Raw genomic sequence first — 21,797 nt, 5'->3', positions numbered from 1 at the left:
GAAAATGACACCCTTTTATGTAAATTAATGGAGACCAGGACCGTTATATCTTGTGCATGATATTAGCTAGCCCCTGATTTAGCTGTCTTAAGTGTCCTGGAGAGTTTGCTAGGGGTTGTCATCGGCCAACGGTCACTCCAGCTATATGTCTGAAGCCTCAATCCATGACTGGGGTCGGGGAGCTAATTTTGGGCTTCTTCTGTCCCCCTTTCTGTCTGGTGGGGTTTGGTCTGGGGCGGTGAGGTACCCTATGAGCAAGGAACCTTTCCTGAACCTGCTCGTGCAGGCCTATAAATAAATTCCACTGCTGAGAAAATCAATAGCAAGTCATAATAAATGTTATCAGCTGGAGCTGTACCATCCTGTTCAACAGACTAGATTTACCTTCATTAATTATAGATACCTGATGCCCTTTGTTCAGTCTAAAACCTTTAGCATTTTGTCTTATAGTTTTAAAACTTTCAAAATGGATAGTAGTGAGTTGATATTTTAAGGTTTTCTTGCAGTGGGCCTATTCCTGTAGCATTTTTGATGAATGCTTAAAATCCGGGAGCTGTCATGTCAGGATCTGTAATTGGAGTTTCTTGTCGGAGGGGCTGCCTGAAGGGCGGGGCTGTGTGTGAAGTGTATCTCTCATAGGCTGGGAAAGGGTATGTGTGGCAGTGTTGAGGTTGCCATGCGACAGTGCAGTGTGTTCAGTGCCTATTTATTTCCAGGGATTCAGGTGAGGATTCTGATTCATTGTTGATTCATCGATTCATTAAGCTCAGGGGCATGAGATCAGGAGGTGGGGTGCTTCACGGGTTGTTTCTCCTGCCACAGAGTCCTGACCTCTGAACTGCTGCTGTTAGTCAGCGGTGTCCCTCCAATCATTTCTGGGCGGATCTCCAAAACGGGTCACTGAAAATGGCTCAACGGGTCATTCTGGGCATGTTTGAGAGAGAATGATAGTGAGTCTGGGTGTCAGAAAGGTAATGAGACCGATTTTTTTATACTATATTGACGTGGAGGCGTGCGTGCGTGAGACAGCGAGAGAGATGAAAAGAGACTTAATGACTTTTTATGCCCCTTTATAACTTTATTAAAACATAATGATGTGGTGCTTAAATTACAGGAAGCAGTTTCACCATTAGCAGTCCAAAAAGCAGACCGAAATCAGGTGAGCGGATCGGAGGAGCTGTACGGTTTTAATACTCCCTGTATTGGCCAGTAATACAGCGTAATATGGATAGCTTGACTTTGGGATCATGGGATAATTACGGCTTCATAGAATGTGAGGAAAAAATTCCCGGAAATAAAAAATAAAAAAAAGATCCTTTCCTTATAAGACCCTTATTTTATGCTTGAACCACAGCATATCCAGTGAAAACTTGATAAGAGCAGAAAATTCTCCCTAAAGGCAGGGATTAAGAATTTCACAAATTAATGAAAATATGCTGTGCCTACGTCTTTCTTTTTATAGAATTATTATCTGTGTAAGCACAGGAACTGTCGCTGTGTTTATAAAAATAGACTTGTTCCCTGTAAGAGCGTATCACATTAACTAGACTGAAGCTGCAGAAGAAATATTGTTTTATGAACCTCAGTGAAATGGGGCAAAAAAAATTAATGAGTCGCAGATAATTGACAAAGAAATCCACAGTAAAACTCAGTATGTCTCCGAGCAGCAGTGCCTAATGACCTGAATCCTGTGTCGGGGACAGAGTTCCAATGTGTCCACACCCTGTCACACTTCTGATTTAATCTAGCCCTCTTATAGACCACTTCACCAAACCCTGCAGTTTATGAGTTCAATGGTTCATTTAGTAGCATCCGGGCTCATTAAAAATGATGAGCAGTCATTTTTTCTTGTGTTTGTGGCTTGCTTTTGCCGGATTCTTTTTTGTGATTGAGCGATTCCATGAGACCCTTCAGGAGAGGCCATCTCTGGGTTTGTGAATGTGCCTTGGGGTCGAGGTTCTGTCCCTGTGTGTGGGGATCCAGTATCCACCGGTTAATGCGGCCCCTCAGAACAATGTTTTTAGTCCATGACTAAACCTTTAGAACATTAATATCGTTTTGTTTTACATAGCTCGTCTAACACAAAGTTTGAATAAATACAACTTAAGACTAAATTTAAGACCAAAAAATCTAGCCTATTCTTACCTTGGCTAACTTTGAACCTGACACATTTGATTCTGTTTACAGCACAGCTGGCTATTCAAGCTCATTTTTCAAAGGGGATGGTTCGATTTTGTTCTCTGTGGGAAAACTAGCTAAATTCTGGTGTGCCTGTGTATGTGTGGCACACGTACTGATTGTTGATTTGCGTTGACTTTAAAAATGATTTGCGGCTTCGTGCGTGCGCACATTTGAGTTTTATACGGAGGCCACAGGAAAAGCCAGACGATAAATTTCCATTTTTATGGACCATTTAATGGAAGATTCATTTTTAGGATTCCAAGCACATAGTACTAGAGTCATGCAGTAACGATATTCAGCAGGTGGGCTGCCATGTCCCCCCCTACTCAGGGAAGGCATCACATAGGTATTTGCCAGCTTGTGCGATATAATGCATACATTCACATTTTGGTCGATAACTTTAACCCTGCAAGGCCAACTGACACCAACCAAACTCCAAACACGTATTTGCCATTGTCCACCATCTTGATTTATTGCCATTTTGTTTTATGTACAAAACTATTTTTTCCCTTTTCTATTATTGGTCCTATTTGCAAATTCCCATTCATTAAAGGGGCAGTTCACCCAAAAATGAAATTATGTCTCCACTTACCCAGAGTAGTATCTATCCATCCAGATAATTTGTCACATCTCAGCAAAACCTTCTTGATTTGACTACTTAGACTCAAGCACAGCAAACACCCGGCTAAACACTGATCAAAACAACGGTCACGTTGCCCCAGAATACCGCCTGCCCAATCCACACAAAACCACTTATTTATCTGCCTGTCTAACTTGTCCATGTTCCATTATGTTTCCTCTTTCTATTTTTGCACTGTGTGCTCGGAACCTTATAATTTCTACTTGCAGCTATGTTTTTTGAATTTGAAGTGATTTAGAACTCATGTTTTCCAAACTGAAAGAGTGAGTGTCTGTCCCGTAAATTTAAATTCCGGCTCGTCATTGAGCAAGCATTGTTTTTAGCTTAGACTAACTGTTTATTGTGTAGCTCTTCATAATTTTTGAGTAAATTAAGCGAGTGAGGGCCAGTGAAAATAGTCATCCCAGTCATCTTGTGCAGTTGCCTTGGAAATGACTAATTCAGTAACGCCGACCAGCCTGTGATAGCCCAGAGCTCCCGGCATGAGCTAAACCGCATCTCCCCCGATTTTCATTCCGCTCGCAGTCCCGCACTCAAGGAGACCGTAAATCTGCAGGCTCTCGTCCCGTTGCTCTCCTTCCAGGAGTTTGTGCCCTTGGGCGGGCAGTCCTTCATTTGCCGGTATTTACGTGCCCGAGCTGACTTGAACCACAGAATGACCGCAGGGTTCAAGCAGGGACCCGGGCCCCGTCCCTCACTGGCCGAGCTGCGGCTGTTGGGCGACAGCCCGGTGGCAGAACGTCGTCTTAATGCTGGTGACGAGGGTCTCGGACGAGAACTCGGACGTGTTCACGGGCAGGTCTCTCTCTCTCTCTCTCTCTCTCTCCTCTCTCTCTCTCTCTCTCTCTCTCTCTCTCTCTCTCTCACACTCACTCACTCACTCACTCACTCACTCACTCACTCACTCACTCACTCAAGGGTTCTAATGTCGTTCGCTCTGACAACCCTTCCTCCCCAGACAATGCTACCGCTATTTTATCCCTGTCTTCAACCTGATTCCCGTCTGCAGTGTAGCTGGTCACTCAGTACCTGCAGCTGAAAAAACATACCCCCCCCCCCTGACCTCTGGAAAAGAGTCCACAAAATAATCAATAAATCAAACAATTAGCTAACCAAATTTGTGTGGTTGTTTAATTGCAATTAAACCAAGTCAAGTTTAATTAAATGATACCTGTTAAATGATACCACTGACAAAAGTGCCCTAATATACAAGCACTGTATTAGGAACATTTTTACCTTATTACACCTACACCTATTCATGCGATTATCTAATCAGTTGTGTGGCAGCACTTGAGTGGCAGCAGTGCAATGCATACAATCTTGTAGATACAGGTCAGGACCTTCAGTTAATGATCACATCCACCATCAGAATGTGGGAAAAATGTGATCCCAGTGACTGACCATGGAATGATTGTTGGTGGCAGACAGGGTTGTTTGAGTATCTCAGAAACTGCTGAACTCCTGGGATTTTCATGCACACTAGTCTCTAGAGTTTGCAAAAAAAAAACAAAGAAATCCAATGAGCAGCAGTTCTGCAGACAGAAATGCCTTGTTAATTAGAGATGTCAGAGGAAAATGGCCAGACTGGTGAAAGGTGACAGTAATGCAAATAACCACACATTACAACAGTGGTATGCAGAAGGGCATTTCTGAACACACAACGCATCCTAACTCTTCAGTGTATAGGCTAAAAAATAAGTCTAATAAATACCTAATAAAGTGCTTGGTTAGTGTATATGTATATATATATATTTTATTATAATCTAGTACATTTGCAGTGTTCCAGGTCTTAATACTACCGATTTCTCTTCTCTGGTCCCTCCCTCTCCCTCACCCCCCACCCAGGTTTTGGAAGTGGTACGCTCCAACTATGACACGCTGACCCTGAAGCTTCAAGATGGACTGGACCAGTATGAGCGCTACTCAGAGCAGCCAAAGGAGGCTGCCTTCTTCAAAGAACTGGTGAGTGCTGACTATCCAGCACCCCTGTAGGGCAGCACGTAACTGGGCCATAGAACCTCATAGGGAGGAGAGGGCTCCAGCCTTCAGGACCTGGTCCATATTCCTGTATGGTATCAGGAGCGCCTGCAGTACCAGCTGCCTACTCTGGCATAAGCACTGCGTGGCTCTGCCGGTTGATAAAATGGCGGCCAGCAGCTCGTTTCCCACTGATAGAAGGGGACGTTTCAAAGCAGGAGAGACTCAAACGACAAATAACTGCTGAGGCCACGCTTGCAGAAACGCTGCGGCACTTCATTTATAGTTATTAAATGTAACGGATCGCCAGTGTCCGAACCGTGAAGCTATTCAGCCGCCAGACCGTCCCCGTGCCCACCTCTAACCTCCCTCCTCCGCGGAATGAGAAAACATTCTGCCATTCAGGCAGCGCTCCACGCCCGTGCCGCTCTGTCTCCTGTCAGTCCCCCAGCCTGGCGATGGGACGGGCAGAAGCACGGGGCATGCCGAATCGAGCAGAAAAATGGCTCTCTCCCTCCTGGTAATTGGCACCGCGGCGCGCCAGACCAGCAGAAAAAGTCTCTCTCCTCCATTTTTCGCAGTTTACAGAGAGGCAGAGGCAACGTCTCCCTACCCTTCGCCTCTTGAAGGAGGCGGGGGAGGGCGAGGTGCCCCTGGGCTGATGGAACAGTGACAGGTTTCTCTGGGCTGTCTGGGAAGGTTGTGGCGGGGGACATCTTTCTTATTTTCGGTAATGAAGCCTGTCAGCTTATTAGGGGGGCTTTTGTGCCCGGCGCGGGGGCCCCAACGAGACGCACCGTCTCCGCTGACAACGGCCGATCGATCAAAAAAACCACAGCGTGGGCTCTGGGGCCCGGAGGCTGTGGAAACTCAGCCCGGCTGCGTGAGCTTGTTCCCCCCCCCCCCCCCAATGCAAATTGTAAAAAAAGATGGCGGACGGCACTCCCAACGGGCTTAGCTCAGCAGTATCTGTCCCCAAGCTGAGCGGTTATATAAGTGCGGCCGCGTTTCTTAACCCTCTCAGTCCCAGGAGTGCCATATGGCACTGAAACACTGAAGCCTAACGACTGTAAAATCCCATGAGCGCCATATCGCACTCTCGACCTCCTACCGTTTCAGCCAATCAAAATTACTGCTATGCGATTGTTTTGAGGCCCAGTTAAAACCCAGATCTGATTTTCTCTATTTTCTCACCCAAAGCCAAAGAGCCTTGGGATTTAGGTGGGGCCACTTGATATTGGGCTCGGGATTGACAGGGTTAATAAGGGGTGTTTGTGTCCCGGTGTGTGATGCCAGGCTCTCTCTCCACCCCCCCCCCCCCCCCCCCCCCGTAGGTGCGCTCCATCAGCCTGAATGTGAGGAAGAACGTCTCCCTGAACACCCTGAGCCAGGACGTCCTGCTGAAGGAGTTCTCCTCCATATCGTGAGGGGAGGTTGGCGGAGAAGGGGGTGTCCGGCCCGCCTCCTTCCTCCTCCTCCTCCTCCTCCTCCATCCCCTGCCCACCCTGGACGATGTCAGACCCGCTCTCACCCGGCCTGCACTCCTCTCCAGTAGGGGGCACCAGCGGGCTTGCTTCAGCCCGTACACGCAAGGAGGGCGGCGCAACGAACGAACAAGAGCAGCTCCTCATCCAACACTGTACAATAAGTGTTACTGTCTAACCGATCCCTGCTAATCAAGACGTTACCCATGAAGATGCTTTAGTTTGATTTACACTTTTCGTTTTGGGGCCCTCTCAATACCTGCACAGTATGAAGGGGCATCTACAGTATAGACACTGACCATGAAGGGCTTTTGAGTTCTTTGTTTTTTTTTTTGGTATTTTTTGTGCATATTTAACTAGATTCTAATTTCTTTTTGTGGTGACTGGATAAAAAACTGAACTTAAACACGAGAGTGGAAGACACCGAATGGCGGTGGCCTCTAAACCTGAATTTAGCCAATAGCTCAGGCTGGCTAAGATTTTTTCCTCTTCTTTTCAATTAACAGGGGAAAAGGGTTTGTGTTTTGGGCGCTGGGGTAGTGAGTTGGGTGTCAGAACGTGAGGGCGACGGGGGAGAATACTGACCGGAGCCCCGTCTCGCCCTGGTGGTGCTGACCCCAGGAACAGCTGCTACAGACTGGAACAGCGCCCCCTTTCTCCCGGCTGTGTGCAAGCGGCGATCCTGCTTTCCTTCTTCCCGCTAGTGTAACGGTTTTATTTGTGTATTTTAAAAGGAGAATACAAGAAAAAAATAAATGTGATTTCTAACTACCTACCCCAACATCTTTTGTTTTTGTTTACTCATTGATCTGTTCGATAATTCGCGGCCGCGAAATGGTGATGGGAAGACTGATGGTTAAGTTTCTGCAGGAGAGACCAATCAAAAAAAATCTCCACTGTCCTTCAGGAAATCTTATGGGGCAGTTTTATTGGGTTTTGTTGGCTTTAAGAAAAAGATCTTGTTTGTGCGGCATTGGGAGGACTTTAGGGATTATGACAGCTCTCCCTCCTGCAGGTAGGTCTGATAGGAGAGATTTATCTGCCTTGCCTGTGGTGTTGACTGCTCTGCGCTGTGCTTTTTGGGTTGGGGGGGGTGGGCATGAGGGATGGGCACAAGTTGGAGTTGGCAATGAACTTTTGACTTTTTAAACATTTTGCGACATCATCTGCCTCGCCTCGCTCAGTATTACAGAAATAGAATCTTTTGATGGGCACGGTGAGCCGTAGCTGTGAGCGAATGTACACTGGGAGTAGGAACACTGTTCCAGTACAGCGTGCGAGCTGTGAGAATTGAATCAGCATGGACTCTCAGGCAGTGTGTGGACTTGTGAAGGAGAAACATAAGATTGTTGTATGCAAGATAAACAACTGTAGCTTTCTGACAAATTGAATTAATGTCACACAGCGTCACGGTACAGTTGACGAGTGGGGATGATATACGCCATCCACAAGAGAGTAGTTGGCTGTTAGCCAATTTTCTTTCTTTCCAAGTTCAGGATTGTCAGGACTGGCTTTTCATGAACATATTATGGTAAACTTACTTGTTTTCATTTGTAATTAGTAAAGTATTGAGTGGTAGGCCATAGGCTGTCCAACCTAATCTATACACAGTAAAGAAAAGCTGGACATGGAAGTACTACCAGGGAAGACTTAACTGAACGGAGGCCAGTTACTGTAAATGACATGCCACTGACCAATGCATTTCACTAATCAATGAGGTCTATTGTATTGAATAGTTTGTGGTTGGTCTTGAAAACAGGATGTGAATATGAGCTGGGCGCTCCATGGGAAAGGGAGGGGTGTGCTTTTGACAGAGGTTTATTAGTTTTGTTCAGTTCAGAGCTCAGTCATAAGTCTATACATATAGACAAAAAGGGAGGATAAATGCCTTGCTCTGTAGTAACTTTTCCCCCCATGTGTCCTTTAAAAATGTTAAGCCCCCCCCAACCCAAAGTTCACGGCAGCTGAAGTACGCCAGCTCACTCTATGATCCCCCAAAACGAGCCAACTGTCCCCCGAGGTGTTCCGTTTCGAATCTGCTGCCGCGTTTCTATGGAAACTGTTCTGTGCGGCACAGGTTCTCCATGATGTCAGGAAACAGCCAGGGGCCGCCGTAAAAACATGGGTGAATTATTAAAGATAACTTGGAGCCAAATGAATGAAAGCTGTATCGCGATGATTAACGAGCCGGTGGCACGTATGACCTTCTTGTCGTGTGTGCGTGTGCACCTGTGGATGGGTGTGACTGGGTGCCATGTCAGCAGATAAAAACACTATCCAGTGATGTGAAAGCCACACGTCAGTCATGAATCGGAAACGTTTTTCCTCCTTTTGAGGTCCTGAACCAGGGGTGCCCAATCATCCGCCATGGAGGGCCAAGAGTATACATGTTCTCATTCCAACCAATCAGCATACCAGCTGATTTCACTAAATAGCTCCTTCCTCTCTGGATGAAAGTGTGTTAATTGGTGAAATGGTAAATGGTAAATGGTTGGCATTTATATCGCACCATTATCCAAAGCGCTGTACAATTGATGCTTCTTATTCACCCATTCATACACACACTCACACACCAATGATGATTGGCTGCCATGCAAGGCACCAACCAACAAATCAGGTGATGTAGTGATAGGTTGGAAAGTAAACCTGCATATTCAAGGCCCTCCATAGCATATGATTAGCCACCCCTATCCTAAACGGATTTGTGGAATCCTGACGAGAGAAGAACCCTGCCATTGGACGTCATACAGCCGTAAGGCCAGTCCTGTTCCGGGAGGTCAGTGGGGGCGTTAAGGCTCAACTACAGCTGCGATCACTTCCTCAAGCAGGCCATGGTTTGCGTGAACCCGACCTCATGGAGCTCCTTCATCCTCGAGATGGGGCGAAATGACAGGAACCAGATCGCCGTCCTCCCTGTCATTAAAACGCTCATGTTTCTTTATGTTCCTAAGTGTTTTTCTCGGGAAGGCAGACAGCAAGCAGTTTGCCATCTCATTAATTCTGATGGGCTGGTAATGTATGAAACAGTTGGCTCTTATTAGAAGCAATAGCCCCACAAGGTTTCGCTCCCTCCCAGGCCCAAAATTCCTACAGCTGTTCGACGGAGTGCGCTCTGTCATTCTTTTCCCCCCTCTGCCGCACCCTTCTCCACCTTCTTCCCCCTGCTCCACCTCTTCCCCCGCTGAGAGGGTAATTAGACCCCGTCGCTGTGATTAACTTCAGCTCCCAGCATTTCCCAAGAGCACTCCGCTTCCTCTGCACAGAAGAGAGGGAAGGGAATCTACTGCCTGATTTCAATGGCTTATTTTTGCCATCGTTTTCATTCTTTTCCTTGCTCCTGACCCGGAATTCTTTAAGGACATTCCAACCTGTTCCTTCTAGGAGCTAGAGGTAGAAGTTAGAAACTCCCTGTCTTTCCGTTTAAGGAAACATCAAAGCATCATTTGAGGAAGTATTATTTTTCGGAAGCCTGATGTGTAAATCATCGACCTGTGGATCCACCTCTCCCCGTCTGCCACGTCTGTAAATGACCTGACGTTTGAAAGAGCAAGGACAATCCGTTTGCCTAATTCACGTTTTTCTCAATTTCTCCATCTTCCCTTCTTTTTCTTGACACTTTTTCTAGCCTCTCCCGATGGGTGGAGCTTGGAGTGGAAAAAAGCAAGAAAAAGAAAGAAAAGAAAAATAAGTGATTGGAATGAGTGCTTAACCTTCCCTTCACTCTCAGAAAGTAAGGTATGAAGAAATACCTATGCAAACACTTGTAATTGGGGTGGTACCCTATACTTATATATAATTGTTCCCCTATCCAGCAATACATAATTAATTTGTACTTTTTTTCTTTTAAATGGTACTTATAAGCATCTGGAACATTTCTGTACTTTCAGGGTATATTTGGAAAATTTGTTCCTGAAAGAACAGAAATGTTCCTCCTCTGTACTGTTATTTCTGAGAGTGTTCATGCGGAGAGGAATTGGATGGAAGGATGTTTAAACGGAATCGAAACTTTGCTGATTCTCCCTGTCCCAGCATGCCATAATCTCAGAATGTACTGTTGTTGACAGTTTTGTCAGGCTGCTACCTTGAACTGCTATCTTCTTTTGTTTGAAATTAAATTAATCATTTTAAAACATGGAAAAATAATAATTGTATTGTTGCTAGTGTTTGTATTTGTAGATAAAGTACAGTATGAGCTATTGAAGTTGGGAATATTACACATTATGTGCCTATTCCGAGCACATTATGAGTCAGTGGGTGGACCTTGTGGGAGAACTCATGGAACTCGTGTTTCTTTATGCTGCAAAGTGGATTGCGCGGTTGTTTGTCTTAGTCCTGTCACTTTGCTGCAACAGTACCCTCGATCCATCAATCCTGGAGCGCGCAGACCAGCACTGACATCCCCCAGAGTGAGCGCGGCCGGCTTACTCTTCTCACCGTGCTGTCAGTCACCTGGGCAGCACAGTATTTATGCAGTGTCTGTTCATGGGGGGGCTCTTTTTCCACAGCCAGAGCAGACACACCACAGATGCCAGGCTGACCAGAAAGACCCCCCCCCCCCCTTCCCATCTTTTTGACTGGTAGGCGTTTACTGCTTTCAGGAGTAGCACAGTCTGTGAGCCACCTTTAGTATTTTTTTTTTCTTTTTCTTTTTTTTTGTGCAGATCCCTGACAATTTAATTGTTGCTTGAGCACGTCTGTAATTTGAATCATTTTGATGTTGTTCTGTGGTAGAGCTGGGAAAGGAATAAAAAATGCTTTCTTTCTTTCTTCCACTGTTTGATGTAACATTGACCTCTAAAAAAGGAAAGAGAACAATGTTTCATTATTTATAAATGTCTGCCATTTGCTCCCGGCATGAGGTTTTGAGAACCGCTCTGAATCACGCCAAATTGCAGCGAGAGTACGAGGGAGCGCCTCGTCGCCGTGCTGCTCGTCTGCATCAGTATTCCGGCATCCATTATGTCACATTAATTTCAAAGATGGCTCTGCTGCTGAGTCTATGTAAACATGTCAGGCTTGCACTGTTGCTTTTTTTGATGGGGCACTTTTCTGAATTTCACTTAACCCACATAAGGTTCCACGCTGAGCGGGAATTTATTTTCTTCGGTAATGGGCCTGTGCGCTGGCATTTTGGGTCCCCTGTCAGACGAAATATGTACCATGGGAGCCAAATGGACTGTGAACTATGCAAGCCAATTTTGGAGGAGGACAGGGATGGTGTTTTGGTTACGCAATGGGGAAGTGTCGCACAGGGAAGTGTTTGTATTTTGAGCGCGAGAGTGTGAATTTTAATCATTTTAAATTATGCAACCTATTCTTAAGCCGTGTGGCTCTCGCAAATGTTTTCTGGGTATTGTGCCGGTTTTAATGAGTGTGGGGGTGCTGGACAGCTGACTGGAGCCGATAGTCCTGCAAGGCACTGTGCGATTGGCCGCGGGCATTGCCCGTGGAGGGTTGGTTTTTCGATCAGCTGTGCTCCCGTCTCATTGCTCAATGGTCAACCGGGCGTCTGCTGTTTGCCTGGGCCAGCTGTGAATGAAGCATACCCCAATGCACAATGACTGTGCCGCTCAGCTGGTGGACTGTAAGAGTGGAAGATTGATGGACTCCATTTTGTTCCACTCATTCGATCTTTACTATTTACTCTGGGCCGGACAGTGGAGGATGGGTTCCACTTCTAGAGCTAGGTTCCTCCTCAGATTTCTGCCCGTTGGGGAATTTTTATTTTGTGTTTTCTTATAAACCATCTTTGTGTATAAAGTGTTATATAAATAAAATAAAATGTAATTGAAAGTAAACAAAACCTACCCTAGCTAGCAAGTCATTTCTCATTGCATTGGTCTCAAGGTTGGACAGTGACATGAACCTGCCATGTCTTGGCTATGTACAGTGTCCCAGTCAGGCCTTATTAGGAGCACGTGTGCAGAGTGAGCCTCGCCTCAAAGAACAAGGCCATGTCCATTTCCCAAAGCTGTGCCAACAATGGAGAGCGGAACACAAAAAGCGATGGTAAAAGGAGAGGTAAGTTGTCAGGTAGGTTGTGCCCAAACAACAAAAGAAGGCAATAAAGTTCACAAATAGGGGAGCTGAAGTGAATAAGAATTGACTGAAACAGCCTCCTAAATATTTACTTTATAGGGACTAAAGATTGTGCATATTTTCTCAATTGTCCTCCAGGTCGCTTTGAGAAAGAAATCTCAGGTTTTGCAGCTACAAGTAGTTACTCTGTAAAATTCAGTGTGGCAACCTACTGATGACAATCTGAGGGGATCTTAAATTGGCTATGCTGGAGCTATCTGGTCCATCCTAAAATCAATTTATAAAATGTTTTACAAAGCCGCTCGTCCTACTCTGGGTCATGGCAGGACACTCGGTAGTGAAACTGGTTAGAGGGAACAGTAATTCACATTCTGTGCTGCCCGTTCCAATGTCATCCAAAGAGAAGATTAGGGTGGCCCTAACTGGCCCTTGTGTGGCCCTGGCATGCGAACCCCGTGAAAGATACCAGCATTGTAGTTTGCTGCTGGGTGGCTCAGACCGTTAGAGCACTAATCTAGTGTGTGGATGGTTGTCTGGTATTGAACAGGGACCTTCAGTACTACAGACCACAGCATACATTTTTTTAAGCATACAGTATAGGTCACATTATCTGTAATTTTATGCAGCCTTATTTAGTCTTCTACAGTATATCTGGGGTGCCAGTAGTCTTGGAGTGCATTTTGTGTGTATAAACACAATTGGGTATTCTATATTTGGGAGTAAAAAGGGTAAATCAATCAATTTTGTATAGTGCCATTTACGTTTCGGTTTCCAGAGGGAATCAAAAACCTTTCGAAAAAACCCTGTGTGACCCAACATGGACTCCTGTTATTGATTTGATTTTGTGTGAAGAAAATTGATGGGATACAGAAGAAGAATGGAGTATAAAGACACCAAACACAAACACAAACTGGGGAAAAGGCCAGCACTGAGGTGAATCTGATCCTGTAAAGCAGACTCCCGACTCAATTTGGTCAAATTAACAAGAACCGAGACGCTTGAATCGATATCCCAGCCTTTGTTCTGGTGGCCTCAATGGAACCACTGCTTGTTAAGTAAAAGTAAAAAGAAAATGTTCAAAGTAGAGACAGCGACGGAAAAAAGATTTGTGCACTCGACTAGGCTAGTGCTCGCATTACGTAAACCCCACTGCGTTACAGTATGGCTTCTGCGGTGTCCTATTTCTGCTTTGTTTTCAGGATCGCCTGCTTTAAGGTAATTGCCATTAAGTTTAAGGTATGATCTGATGTGGATTTCTGCATTGCTCACAACCACCATTGGATTGGTTTGCGGCCCACGCCCGCTCGGCGAGTCGTCATCCTCTGATGAAAGCAACTCGCTCTGGCAGCCCCTCGCACCCGTACCTCCGCTGTTTCAGCTCATTATCTTTTCATTATCCCATCTGTCCATCTCATCTGCATTACAGCTTAGCCTCCATCCGTTTTCATTTAGAGGATTGGCTTGGCCTTCATCACATCTCTCCAGCAACTGTAATTTGGCTGTCAGCTTTTCTCATTTATTTGCTGTTTTTTTTTTTTTTTAAACCAATCCTCTTTTTTATTTTCTCCCCTCAGTTTACTATTCCTTATCTTCCATCTATGGGCCTATCCAGTCTGCTCTATGTCCTCTGTTGATTCGGGCAGTTGCAGAGGAGCGTGGGTGTCTTCTTTTTCCTCTGCAGTCCACCAGCTGAGCTTATCAGGGGGGCCTGACTCTAAATTACTTGCTGCTGACGGTTTGACCGTATAGATGATTCATGATGAGGTCACCGACTCTGTCCTCGTTCTTCATGCGGGCAAGAGCATCACTCCCCACAATGTCCCCCCTTGCCCTTACACCACTCCACCGGGAGCGGCTGAACAAAGGGGAGCCGAAATTAAACCCAACCAAAGAGATAAGACAGGGCCCAGACTCCCGCCCCTTCCTTTTTTGTACCCACCGTCCCTGCCCCTCCGTCTCTCTCTCCATTCCCGTTTATGACGCCCTTTCATTTCTTTTTTTCTTTCACTCTTGACTTCTATCTCTTCCTCCATATCTCTCTTCCTGTCAATGTCTCAATTATCCCAGAAGCCTTTTCTCTCCCTCCCTTTGTGGACTGCGAGCCGGAGTCTGGCAAGAGCTCTTGGTTCAGCCTCATCTCCTCATTGCGACTTTGGATACAGACGCAAGGTCGGCGCTTAAAGAGATGCGATTAACCCCAGAGCGGAGGCAAATTCAATTTGGAGCCCTGGGCCCTGTAATGCGCCTCCGTACCTCTGTGCCCCCCCCATCTCTCTGCTCTCTCAGGTCTGGCCTAGTGTACCTGCATAAAAATGTCGGCAAAAAAAAGGAAACGCCAAGGAAAAATCGAAAGAAGCATTTTCCTGTCAAAGCAAATGGGAATTTCCAACAGAGTGATCTACTTTATAACATATTCTGTGGGCTGTGATGGGCCTTGGCACTTAACAGCAAGCCACCAAACCCGGGCCAAACATTTGTGGCTCCACAGACAGCGAGCCAGCGGGCCAGCAGGTGTGGAGGTTTTTGGATGACCCCGGTGCAGGAGCAGAAGCTGTGTCTGCATCTGTCCTGGAGCTATTGATTGATGGGCTTTTTGGACTTTTCTTGAAGGGCACGCCATTGTGAGACAGTTGCCATAAGCAGATGGGTTTTTAACGATCGGTTAATTACAGCTAATCGACAGCCGGCCGCAGTGATCCGGAAAAGCTACTTTCAAAAATCGGTTTCAGGGCAGCGTGATGGTTTTGCACAGCCAGATAAAAGAACCCCTATCCTGGCCACCTGTTGCTGGTGTCACTAGGAAAGCCCCCCCCCCCCCCCCCAAAATTAAAATTAATTCAAAAATGTAAAAACAATACACGAAATTGAAAAAGCGCTTTATATTAAAACATTAAAAAAATGTATTTACATGTTTAGGTGAGTATATTATTCCACAGGAAAAGGTATGAGATGGTATTGGGAATAGCTGGTCTCTACTGTACTGATGTGGGATCAGTATTGTGTAGGCCTCGTTGTAGACCTTAGAATATCTACAATTGTACCTTCAATAATCTTACCTTGACCTGTTTTCCTTTACTGTAATTGATTAACAAGTGTGCCTATTTCAATAATTCATTGGAAAGTAAGCTCACCAAAGTAACTAATGTCTTCATTGTATCTCATTTTGTGCTCTCTTCAAGTCATGTTAGTGCACATAAAAGACAATAAAAAATCTACGAAATCATTGAACTACATTTAAATTCCTTATTTAACTGTAGGCATATAGCCTACCAGTCTTGAGCAATGTGCAATGAAGCCTAGCGATCTTGAGTGTGAAGAAAACATTTGAATAACAAATCAGAATAATCATAAATGGCAAAAATAAAATGTTAATGTAACCGTCTTAGGTTACCGTTCAAAGGTACATGGAGAGTTGCAAGGGGTTAATTTTCTTTGTTTTGAATCATGGCTCTGGACTGAACTTTTGATTCCCAACTGGTCATGTTTGTTTTCTGTAGGCTACTGTGATTGTTGTGATCATGTCTGTTTTATTTATTTGTTTTCTTATTTGATCCTTTATGCGATTGGTTGCACATTTTAGTTGTTATTTTGTTTTGTCTGCATTCAGGGCAATCGTGTTGATATTTTTACGGGGGCGAGTAGCTACGCGGCTGAAGCCGGTATTTGGAGAGCCAGAGAGTGAACGCGTGGATCAATGTCGAGTTTTCGAGGACTGGGAAGTTTTAAAGGACTGTGTGCTTGAACCCTGAAGAGAAACTGCGTCGACCTGCATATGGGATGGATATCGGTTATGACAGTGAGGCGAACCACTGAGAGGTCCAAAGAGTTTTCTTTCGATATATTTTTAATGGGAATTTGCGAACATTTTCTTTTCATTTGTTAAGTTAGTCATATAATGTAATTGTATTATGTGCCCTTTGGTTTTTTTAGTTACGAAGTATGCCTCAAATGAATTTAACCAACAGGTTAACGGGTTGATTCCATGCTTAATCAATGCATTTGTATGTCAATTAATTCATGTTAACAACTACATTAGCGAGTGCCAATGCTTGTACCTGAATGTAAAGTGTGATCGAAAATCCACTGCTGGATTACAGATGACACATTCAGTATTAACCATCAGCTTTTCATTTTAACCATCATCTGGATAAGAGCGTTAGCCAAATGCCAATAATGTAATGGAATGTAATGTAATGTCATGTATTCATCAAGTTGCCCAGCTCAAGCTACCCAGGTGCATACTTTTGGAAACAATGCTTGTGACCTAGTACATTTCTTTTTCTAGCTGTCTCACATTTTCAAATTTGCTTTGGGCACTTTTATCGCTTTCATGAATTAAATTCTCACAATCTCGTAAAAGAGGAAGGGTGACAAGCGTGTATAATATAAAAGAGAGGAAACTCTTCAATCACAGTTGGATTACGAGGACATTGTCTCTTCACACAACAAAAATCTGATCTACTTGCATCAGCATCAGGACAGAATTTTGGAGCATCTAATAGTAGCTCTGACTTACTTGAAGGAGAAAATAATGCTTTTTCACTCTAGATCATATCTGTTTGCCTGTGAAGGTGACAATAGGTCAGCCTTATCTTGTGTGGCTGTATGACAATGCAAGGATGTCTAATCTTATCCAAAAATGGCCGGTATGGGAGCAGATTTTAGTTTTAGCCCAGCAGCATGATACCTGGGGCTTGTTCCACCGAGCACAATTACTGGAACAAATCTGGAACATGGACATGGAAGTAAAAAGAGCTGTTCTGGGATTTACATTGTGCAGTTACGTAACTGGCTAACATCCTGCTTTGTGGAACAGGGCCCTGATTCTACTTATTAAGGTTTTGAGTGAACCATATTTAGTTAATTAGAGGAATCACATGTTGGGCTAAAACAAAAGTATGCACCCTCACCAGGCCTTTGGTTAAGACTTGACACTCCTGTAATAGAGAATTTATCTGAGGAAGCACTGTATGTCCAGAGAAACTTTGCATAAATGAACTCAGGGGTTTGCTCTGTGTTGTTTTTTATTACCGCTGATTTGTCAATCAAAGTAATTTTGGAAGTGCAATGGCTTCAGAAAGTACTCAGACTTTTTGCACACTTTATTGTAAATGGTAAATGGAGGCATTTATATAGCGCCTTTATCCAAAGCGCTGTACAATTGATGCTTCTCCATTCACCCATTCATATACACACTCGCACACCAATGCCGATTGGCTGCCATGCAAGGCCCCCGACCAGCTCGTCAGGAGCATTTGGGGGTTAGGTGTCTTGCTCTGGGACACTTCAACACAGCTTGGGCGGGGGATCGAACCGGCAACCCTCCGACTGCCAGACGACTGCTCTTACTGCCTGAGCCATGTCACCCTTGTGTTGTAGATTTAATTTTAAATGGATAAGATTGCTATTTTTGCTTATCAATCTACACTCAATAACACATAATGAAATGTATTAAAAATCAAAAACTGAAATCATCTAATTTATTGAGATCTTTTGCTGTGGCACTACAAATTGAAGTCAAGTGCATCCTGTTTGCTTTACTTATCCTTCAGATGTGTCTATAACTTCATTAGACTCCATCTGTGGCAAATTGTATTGATTGGACATTGTTTTGACCTGTGTATATAAGGTCCCACAATTCACACTGCATATCAGGACAAAAACCAAGACATGAATTCCAAGAAACTCTCTGTAAGACCTCTGCGATAAAAGTGTGTCAAGGCATAGATCAGGACATGGGTATAAAATTATTTCTAAGGTCTTCAGGCGCACAGTGCCCTCAATAATTGTGAAATGGAAGAAGTCTGGAACCACTAGGACTCTGGCAAAATGGAGTAACCAGAAAAGAAGGATCAGGGAGCCCTCCAACAATCAAGATGGAAACCACTCTTGAGTAAAAGGCATATGCCAACCCACTTGGAGTTTGCCAAATGGCATTTAAAGGATGCTGAGAGCATGAGAGATTCTCTGGTCTGAAGATACAAAAATATAACTCTTTGGGGAGAACTATGTCTGGTGAACACCAGGTACTGCTCATCACCTGGCTAATACCATCCCTACAGTGAAGCAGGGTGGTGGCAGCATCAAGCTATGGGGGTGCTTCTCAGTGGCAGGGACAGGGAGACTGGTCAGAATTTGAGGGAAAGAGGAATCCAGCCAAAATTCAGAGAGGTCCTTGATGGAAACCTGCTCCAAAGAGCACACAACCTCAGACTGGGGTGATGGTTCACCTTTCAGCATGACAATGACCCAAAGCATACAGCCAAGAGAAAGTCTCTGACTGTCCATAAGTGGCCCAGCCAAAGCCCAGACTTAAACCCCATAGGACATCTGTGGAGAGACCTGAAAATGGCAGTTCAGACGATTCCCATCCAATCTGAAAGAGCTTGAGAGCCAGGAAGAATGAGATAAACTGCCCAAATCCAGGTGTGCAAAGCTTGTAGAGACTTACCTCAGAAGATGGTCATTCCTAAGCCTAAAGAGGCAGGACAAAGTAGAAAGTACTGAATTAAGGGTAAATAAGGTATTTCAGTTTTTGATGTTTTATACATTTCCAAATGTATTATTAGGTTTCCAATTTTATCCATTTGAGATTAAATCAACACAATGCAATAAAGTGCAGAAAGTAAAGGGGTCTGAATACTTTCTGAAGCGACTGTATAACCCCTCCATGGTTGGGCTATGAACTGATTCTAACTTTCATTAGTAAGCCGAAAGGAACCAGGTGCCCACACAGCATGTAGGACTTCAGTGTGGTTTAATCTACTGTATATGTATCAATTTATCCGTCTGTACTCTCTTTCTGTCTCCCTATAAATTGTTCTATAGGAGTTTTTTTATCTTTATAGTTTATTTTTCAGTCCATGCATTTTTGCAAAGTTACAACTACGGTGGCATCAACTCTGGTCTCTGACTGACAGTGTGAGACCGGATACATGAGGAGCTGGATACATATGTTTCTGCCTTTGGGTTCTTAAGCAAAGGCTCTCAGGCTTACAGTAAATGCACCCTGTAAATATCCAGCTATGTATACAAGAATTAATGAAATGGCAAACTTAACAATGGCGTATAAGTTGTACTGCAATAGGTAATGCGATGTTATAATGCAATGCAAGGTAATCAGTTACATTTAATTTTGGTCTGGCAACATTTACCTATTGTTTACGGTATGCGGGGGCTGCTGTTTCTGTGGCAGCCAGAACCCCATTGAGAATGAACGAGATGAATAATGGGTATGCAATCAGAAGTAAATATGCCAGGCTAACTGAATGTCTCTCAGCTTCCATTTCCTGATTTGGTGGCATATTCTTCAGCAGCAAAAAATAACAAAAACAAACACAAAACAAACAAACAACCCACATCTGTTGGCTAATGGGCTATTTGAGTAATGGGTGAGAATTCCATTATGAGACTGATGGGGGTGCTTTGTTAACAAAGTTAATTCAAGGGCAGTTGTGTTATTCCTTTTAAATATCTGGTATTATTTAACTCCTGGTTCTGGCTCCGGCTCCGCAGTCAGCCAATGTGGTGAGATCCCCGTATGTCTTTTTAACCACCGCATGCTTCAGGGTTCTTAAATTTGGCTAGCATGACTTTAGGGATTGGCTTTGGAAATTATTTGAACGGTTGAGGCATTTCCATTGCAATGTTAAATAGCGCCTGTTAAACAGCAGAATAAACCGCCTGCTTTGTATTTGCACAGATTAAGATTGTGTTTCCGTTTTGCGGTTTCGGCGGGTAGTAGGGAGCAGACGTTACACACAACTGCCCCCTAATGTCACTTCATTAGCTCTGAATTGTATCGGCCCCCAGATCTAAATGGCAATTTTAAATAGATGCCATGAGCTATGCGTGAGTCTCATGCTGCTAGAGAATTATCAAGAGTACATCTGAGGTTTGCTCTCTCATTTTAAGGGGAAGAGGATTCATTCTTGCCTCAGTTGCCTCCCAATCTCTGTTTCTGCTTTCATCTTATGCTTTGAGGGGGGTGTTGTCCTCCTGTGAATTTATACATTTACACTGCAGACAGGGAAGAAAACCTTATCCTTGATAATGAAACGCTGTAAATATTGTCTCTCAGCTGAGAGAGAGAGAGAGAGAGATTCAGGGTTATTAATTATGTTCCCAAATAAATGCTTGTTGGTAATATTACAAAATATCATATTAATATACTTGCATTTGATATACAGCACTTTGAGTGTTTATTTAGCAAAATACAATGTTCTAATGCAAAATGTACGCCATGAATATCATAGCAATAATGCAGCATTTAATAGAAAACGGAAAGAGGGAGAGAGAAATCTCACCTGCATAGCTGCATCTTCACACGTGAAACTTCTTGCTTCTTAACTTTTTGCCTTCTGACAGGTGAAATAAGTTGAAGGCTCCCAGTGACCTGCCCACTGCCAGGACATTAGACACATCAATGACTTTCCAATAAATTATTCAATGTTATCTGTAGTGCTATAGAACGTGGCATTTAATTAGAGCATAGAAATGTTTCACCGTGACAGTGCATTCGATACTGTAAAGAAATAATAGAAAGTAGTTACAGAGGAGGAGAAGGGACTGGCAGGAAAAGGTGGGCATATGGTGATCTTCTGTGCCCTTCCCCCCCAGAGTCCCAGTCCAGAGTAATGGGTAGTGATGATGCACAACTGCAGATATTTTCTTTGACGGCCTTCCAAGGGCCAGGGGCGCAGCATTATGCAGTATAGAGAGGTCAGCACATCAGCGGGCAGAATGACTGAGCAGAATTTATGGATGGGAGGCAGGGGCTTGAAGGGTCGGTAATGAAGGTGTCTGGGTCTTAAAAATGCACACATTTCTGACACCTGACAAATAAGTAGGGCTGGATAAATCAATTTATATTGCATTACATCCATTTAGCTCAAGTTGCTTATACAGAGCAGAACTTATAATGCATGTAATTGCAATCAATAGTTTAATAAAACTGACAATGAGTTCAGAAGTGGATGGTTAACTAAAATGTAATAAGAAGTGCTAGAATCAGCTACATATATTGTTTGCAAAATCAATTATCATGACCGTTATATTCACTGATAGTTTCTCAGTGAATTTTGTAGCTTCTACACTTGGGAGGAGAGCTTAATATAGTAAGGGCTAGGCCACCTTGCAGAGCAAAATGACAGGGGTATTGGTGTTCAGAAACACTGTCTCACTGATGGAATGTATATGAATAAATAAATGGAAAATGGGCTGGTGTTGGGAGGGATTTTTCTTTATCGTGGCATGAAGAGGAACAGGTCATCGGTGTGGCTCCTTTTCCGTAGTTTTTATGTTAAAAACTACCATGGTACACACATAGACACTCACACCCACACACACACACACACACACACACACACACACACACGCTGCTTCACGACCTGATGTTTTTGTTTTGGTCTCAGGAAAAGTCAGCATTGTTGACTAATGGCTCCTTAAATAGCATTAGAATTTGCATCAATTTTAAA

General features: G+C 44.1%; 1 protein-coding gene across 3 annotated transcripts in view; it reads left to right on the top strand.

The window, feature by feature from the left end:
* The window catches only part of armh3 (armadillo like helical domain containing 3), a 61,014-nt gene extending 53,951 nt beyond the window's left edge, over positions 1-7,063 (top strand). For all 3 annotated transcript variants that reach the window (XM_061225370.1, XM_061225369.1, XM_061225371.1), the window contains exons 25-26: positions 4,667-4,783; positions 6,133-7,063. In XM_061225370.1, coding sequence (XP_061081354.1) covers positions 4,667-4,783; positions 6,133-6,225 — 210 coding nt within the window. In that variant the 3' untranslated portion in view covers positions 6,226-7,063. The remainder of the gene's footprint in view (positions 1-4,666; positions 4,784-6,132) is intronic.
* Positions 7,064-21,797: the final 14,734 nt, after the last annotated feature.

Source organism: Conger conger, chromosome 2, assembly GCF_963514075.1.
Source record: "Conger conger chromosome 2, fConCon1.1, whole genome shotgun sequence".
NCBI classification, from domain to species: domain Eukaryota; kingdom Metazoa; phylum Chordata; class Actinopteri; order Anguilliformes; family Congridae; genus Conger; species Conger conger.
Note: the sequence above shows the minus strand (reverse complement) of the source record. Positions and strands in the feature narration are given on the sequence as shown.